This window comes from Daktulosphaira vitifoliae, unplaced genomic scaffold (genome assembly GCF_025091365.1).
Source record: "Daktulosphaira vitifoliae isolate Bord-2020 unplaced genomic scaffold, ASM2509136v1 Scaffold_5, whole genome shotgun sequence".
NCBI lineage: Eukaryota > Metazoa > Arthropoda > Insecta > Hemiptera > Phylloxeridae > Daktulosphaira > Daktulosphaira vitifoliae.
This window is the reverse complement of record NW_026099576.1, coordinates 3,684,312-3,690,928: the sequence shown is the minus strand read 5'-3', so window position 1 is coordinate 3,690,928 and position 6,617 is coordinate 3,684,312. Positions and strand designations below refer to the sequence as shown.

The 6,617-nt window shown below is 28.4% G+C and overlaps 2 protein-coding genes across 5 annotated transcripts in view; both read left to right on the top strand.

Moving 5' to 3' along the window:
• Nucleotides 1–4,908, top strand: part of LOC126906716 (uncharacterized) — a 46,747-nt gene extending 41,839 nt beyond the window's left edge. Inside the window, exons 2-5 of one of the 4 annotated variants that reach the window (XR_007704312.1) lie at nt 3,227–3,408; nt 3,514–3,729; nt 3,794–4,070; nt 4,462–4,908. Coding sequence is in view for 3 of the 4 variants with exons in the window: in XM_050687473.1 (XP_050543430.1) it covers nt 3,686–3,729; nt 3,794–4,373 (624 nt within the window). In the remaining variant the exon portion in view is untranslated. Of the gene's footprint in view, nt 1–1,453; nt 1,475–1,966; nt 2,095–3,226; nt 3,409–3,513; nt 3,730–3,793 lie in introns of those variants that run through there. The other 3 variants (XM_050687474.1, XM_050687475.1, XM_050687473.1) reach the window with 3 other exon arrangements.
• LOC126906719 (uncharacterized) lies at nt 834–1,918 on the top strand. Its single transcript, XM_050687479.1, has one exon. The coding sequence runs from the start codon at nt 1,358–1,360 to the stop codon at nt 1,901–1,903; it is 546 nt and encodes a 181-aa protein (XP_050543436.1). The 5' UTR covers nt 834–1,357; the 3' UTR covers nt 1,904–1,918.
• Nucleotides 4,909–6,617: the final 1,709 nt, after the last annotated feature.

Below are 6,617 nucleotides of genomic sequence, written 5' to 3'. Positions count from 1 at the left end.
CGGAGTCTGACACTTTTATCTATATATCTTACATTAAAGCTAATGTAATATGCTTTATCATGAAAAAAAAATTTCGGACTTTATCTTATCTTCATGGTGAAAACAGACATTAAACTTAATAAAAAAAATACGATTTTTGTAAAAAAATTCTTTTTTATATTTTTAACTTTATAATGCTATAACTTTTTGAAAGATGTATGGATCAATATAATTCTTTTTTTTTGTAGATGCATGATGTCTTTACCTATCATTTGGTATATTTTTTTTATAAATCTGACTTTTGACCTGCCTACAGGGGGGGATTCAAAATGACAACTTTTTCACAAAAAATTAACTTTTTCAACTTAAATTTTGAAAGTGTTCCGGAAAGTCTGACACTTTTATATATATCTTAAATTAAAGCTAATGTAATTTACTTTATTATGCAAAAAAAAAATGTTGGACTTTATTTTATCTTCACGGTGAAAATGGCTACCGAATGCTATTTTTGTGTGAAATTTTTCGATTTTGTATTTTACATTTTTAACTTTATAATGCTATGACATATTTAAAAGTGTATGGATCAACATTATTTTTTTATAAGAAATAATATTTTTTAATAATCCCTTTTTCATTCGACATACTTTATCTTAATTAAGATATTAATAATGAACTAGCAGATCATGAAGCTTTTGGAATAATCCACCAATTTTTTAAAATTAAACACTATCTAAAGATTTGCATCGAAGCGTTTTTTTTTTTGATAGTGATTTTAATCACTGTCAGATATCATTATACTTGATCCATCTATGCCACGTCACCACTGTGCCGCGACCCCCCTGTGCTGGGTTTTTTAAATTAATAATATTTTTAATATAGTTTTAATTTTACATGATTATAATAACCAAAAATAAAGATAATTAGGATGGTATTAAAAGTAAAGAATGATAATAGCATCATTCGTAACAGCGTTGCCAACCGTACGGTCCCGGTCCGGATCATACGGTACACGGTCGGACATGTCAAAATCATGGAAAAATACGGTAATTGGTAATAATATTAAAATACTCAAACTATACCGCCAATTTAACTTGAATAATTTTATTTTTTTGTACGGTCATTATTTTTGATTTGTTTCGTGAATTGAGTGTTATTGTCGATATAAAGTTTTTCCATATTTTTAAAAGTGTTTTGTGTTAGTGATGAATACTTAGATTCACCTTTACCATCGGCATCTTATGGTCAAAGTACCACAAAGCTTGGTCACCGGCTTCAAAAATATAGAAAAAATTGGGAGTCTTTACCTGCGTTCAATAAATGGCTTGAATCCGTTAAAAGCAATAATTTTAAAGCTTATTGTTGTTATTGTAAAATAGAAATGGTTTCGGAAATAACAACATTAAAAAAACATGCAAGTTCTTCTAAACACTGTGAAAATTCCAAATCCATTACAGGTGTAAATCTTATAACTAATATGTTTAAAAAAGGAGACCAGGTAAAACGAATCGATCAAATCAAAACAGCTGAAATATTAATGTGTGGTTTTTTATCTAAACACAACATACCTTTTAATGCTATTAATCGCTTGACCCAAGTAATGAAAAAAGCTTTTCCTGATTCTGAAATTGCTCAAAAAATCGTATTAGACCGAACAAAGGCCACAAAAATTGTTACAAATGTCATAGGACTTAGTAATAAAGAAGAGTTAATTAATGATCTTAAAAACACATCTTTCAGTGTAATAATTGATGAAAGCACTGATGTAGGAACACTAAAAACTTTGTGTATTTGTGTTAGATATTTTAATCTAAAAAGTAATAAAATACAATCCAGATTTTGGGAGTTAGTTGAATTGTTTAAAGACAGTAATTCAGCTAATGAAGGTGCAACTGCAAACAAAATTTATACTGAAGTTATGAACTGATTGAAAAACAAAAATATTCCTTTGAATAATATTATAGGCTTTGCGTCTGACGGATGCAACACCATGTTTGGACCTTGGAACTCGGTTGCAAGTCGATTTAAAGAAGACTTTCCTGGAATTATGGTTCAGAAATGTATCTGCCATTCATTAGCACTATGTGCCAGTGAAGCTTGTAAAATTCTTCCTCGTAGGTAAATACGGTTTATATATCTGTAATAAATAAATTTAATTACAAGGTTTGCTGATTATTTGTATAGATGTGAAGATCTAGGTATTAATGTATATAATTTTTTTAAAACAAGTTGTAAAAGAATTGAGCAATTTAAAGAGTTTCAAGTATTTTGTGAGGTTCAACCACACCGTATTTTAAGACCATCCCAAACACGATGGTTGTCACTGGAAATGGTAGTGAAACGAATTCTTGAGCAGTGGGAACCTCTTAAAATGTTTTTTAGATTACATGGTGTCGTAACACAGTAAAGAGAAATGAGGCAAAAGCTGGAAATGAGTGAATGTGTAAAATGTGCAACTGTGTGTACGAAGATGAATATGAGGAGGTGGTGCCTGCTGTATAGGTATTCACGTGCGTGTTGTCGTACAGCAGTCACCGTGCTCGGCTGACACTCCGGGTTAGCTGTGGGTGTCGAAAGGCTGTTGTTATAGGAAGGGAGAATAAGAGTAACACCTAGGTATGAGGTGCAGACGAAGTGCAAGACACAAATACCAGGTGTACGCAAAAGGAGCCCAAAGTATGAGGTGCAGACGAAGTGCAAGACACAAGTACTCTGAAATGTCGAGGAAAAGAGTATATAGGTTAGAAAAGGAATAAACAAAGACTTTACTTTAAACAGTAAGCCGGACAGCGACAACCGAGTACTGAGACTGATGAATGACACAAGGCACTGGAGTCGACTGACCACGATGGTCAGGTCTATTGGGTTTTTATAATAATTACACTTATTGCCGATTTGGCAATAAATATTATTTGTTAATTCATCAGTCTCAGGCAGCGGATGTGCTGTCTGTATTTTATTAAAATAATTCTCACGATTATGAAAACGTGACACCATCACAATGGGTAAAAAAAATTTTATATTTGTAGATCCTAGTACATTGAAACAGACTCTACATAATTAAATAAATTTAACAACTAATGTAGGTTAATACTGTATTTTTCAGATACTTAACCTACTTTGATCATAATAAAATACTTTTAAAAAATATTTTGTTTTTTATCCTTATACTAAGTATATGTGTATATATACTTATAGTATAAGTATATATATAAATATGTTGTGATTGAATGATAAACATTTTTAATAGATTTGAACAATGTGTTATGATGGTAGACAACATTTATGAAAATTTAAATGATCCACTCATTTTCTTATTTTTTAACTTTTTGGCATGGATATTACCCAAGTTCGTTAATCTAAATAAACTTTTTCAAAGTGAAAAAAGTGTAATAGCTTTACTGCATTCTATAATGAAGGAAACTTACGAAGGTAGTTACAACAAAAATATTTTTATTACATATTATATATATATATATATATATATACATAATTTAATAAAGTATACACATGGAAAATAATTTTATTTTTTGACAGATCTGTTGTATTCATTTATGAAAAAGTGTCCAGATCCATTTAATTGTAATTTCAAAGATAATACTATGTTTTTGAGGAATGAGGAGATGTACTTGGGATATAATGTAATGTTGTTAATTCAAAAGCCAGAAATTAATTCTAATAAAACAATGCTTGATGAGTTTTATGAGCAATGCAGACAGTTTTAATTGTTTCCTGTGAAAAAATAAAGAAAAGGTTCTTTGTATATTTATGTAAAGTTTTTAAGTACTTTCTACAAACACAATATTGAAAATTTCAGGTATGATTTCAACAATTCAACATTAATGAAACTCTACTATTTTCAGCCAAAAGTTGTGTTGAGCAATATGTGTATTAATTCTTTATATACGATTAATCAAGAAATCCCAAGAATTGCTCAACAATATAATGAATCTGAGCTTCAAATGATCGATTCTGAGTGGAGAATGCTGAGAATAATTAATTTAAATAGTTTCATTACAAATATTAAGGATGTAGATGAGTTTTGGATAAATTTATATAATTTAGAATGTGATGGCGAGTTTAAATTTAGAAATGTAGCCAATTTTGTTCTAAAGATTTTAAGTTTACCTCATTCATCAGTTGATTGTGAACAAATTTTTTCTCAAGTTAACTTGATAAAAACTAAAATTAGGAACAGATTGCAAGTGGAATCTTTAAATGGATTATTATTATCAAGTGAACACATCAAAAGTGTAAGTTGTGAAAATTTTACCCCAACCAAGTCTATGTTAAACTTAATGAATAGTAAAATGTATAGTTATGAAGAAGCCAAAGAAACAGTTGAATTAGAAAATCCATATTCTAATGTTGTAGAATTTGGGAATTTTACAGCTTAATTTTATAATGTTATCATTTGATAAGCATATATAATGTATATGCTAACATTTCTTATACATTCATATATACAGAGGATTACAAATACAGGTAGCTAATTGGATTTTTATAACATCGATATTAGCAGGTACACAGCATTGTTATTATCAATTGTAGTAAAGCACATTGTTATGAGTTTATAAATACACTAACTGACAGAAAGTAATACAGAAAGTATATCTATTGATAATCATAATTGATAATAAACAATCCGTGAATGAGACAGCAATGTCATAAAAATCCAATTAGCTACCTGTATTTGTAATCCCTTGTGTATTATACCTATATATTAACTCAAAAAATTGAAACTTTAAATGTTTATATCTAATAAACAAATTGAGTTTTATTAAAAATTCAAATGCCATTTATTATTGAATTAAAACCTCAAACATTTCATTAAATTAAAAATATGTGTTACCATTTAAAAAAACAAAGTTGACCCCCCTCCAAGGCATAAGGGATGAACTTAAAAAGTATTACATAGTTAAAAATTCAAGAATAATGTGTAACTAAAGATAATAATAAAAAAAAAAAATGTTTAAATTATTATTATTCTGCAAGTAATTGAGTGGGTTATGATAAAAAAATCACCCTGTATATGTTTAAATGATTTAATAATTAGTTCCAAAAGTAATGGTTACTTTAAAATTTTGTTATATAAGTTATGGAAAAGTTTTTTTATTTATTACTTTTAAAAAAATGCTCTTACCTCATTATATTAATGAATTTTTGAGTGATTAGGTTAAAGTATATGAAATCATAGAGGATAGTAGGTATCACTTAAGCTTAAATGATAATTATTATATTTGATCAAATATATCATCTATATTTACCTATTTCGAGATATGGGGTTTGGTTTTTCTGCTATTAAAGAAAAAGTATATATAATTTCATAAAAATTATTCTATCAATAAAATCAGGTCAAAAGAATACATCAAATACATGTATAATATTAATGAATTATATAATTTAAATTCAAAGAATATTGATCCAAAAATAACTACTTTTAACATACGTTCTTATGGGAAAACAAAAATAAGTAGGCCTCTAGCACAGTGTCGCGATCTAGCGTTAAAATGTATGCCCGTCACATAATCTGACCGAAATCGTAACATGTGAAATATACGTCGATGCTTAACCTGTTTATCTACAATCTGTAGTAATGTGAAATCTTTTGTCCATACGGTCCTATACGGTAATTTAAAGAAAATTGTGCGGTCCGCGCAGTATTAAATGTAGGCAACGCTGATTCGTAAAGACATAATAAATACTAATACTCTGATTTTTAGTTTTTACTTGATTGGTGTAGATAGTGTGTTAAAAAAACTCTTACCCTATATTTACTGGAATAGCGATGATAAAATCTAGGAAAGTGATTTGCAGTTGTTGAAGCGTTTGTTTAAATTAGAGGAAGTATGTTAATAAAAAGAAAATTATAAAAGCGTATTTATTTCTAAGCAAAGTGTTCATTATTTTAACAAATGTAAGTATTTAGACTAATTGAAAGAAGTCAAGTTAAAAGTCAGAAAACATACAAGAATACACTGACATAAACTGTAAGAGAAAAACTAAGCTATGGCCCTTTCATAATAGACAAATAAGTGGTCAGTCAATACGTGGGCGGCATAAATGAGGCTTATGGCGTCGGATCCCCATCCGCATCGACATGTATAATATTTTTATAGGTGATAAGTGTATGCCTTTCGCTACTATACTTATAAATAATTTTAGTAAAAAGTTTAAAATCACCCTTGCACCCTGAGGTGTCAAAGTATCCTTAATAGTTCTATTAATGTTCTAAATGTTTAATTATAATTTTTTTTATAATTTTGGAGCCACGGATATGCGTAGAAAATTGTTGGCTCATGAAAATTATTCATAGAACTTACTTACGAAAAAGTAAAAATGAAATGTACCCCTGAATTAATGTATTTTTTTATGATGTGAGTAATACAAGAATTAGTGAATATTCTTGAGAAGAATATAAAATATAAAATATAAAACCCAATATAAAATTTACCCAAATTTACCCATGCGCGTTTTAGTAGAGGTCATAATGGCGAGCAATTTATGTTATTATATTTCTTAATCAATTCCCTATATATTAATCTAGTCAATATACAGTTACCAACTGGGTTTAGTAAACTATTATGTTTCTATACATATATTTATTTTAAACAAAGAATTATTTATTGAAATGATTATTA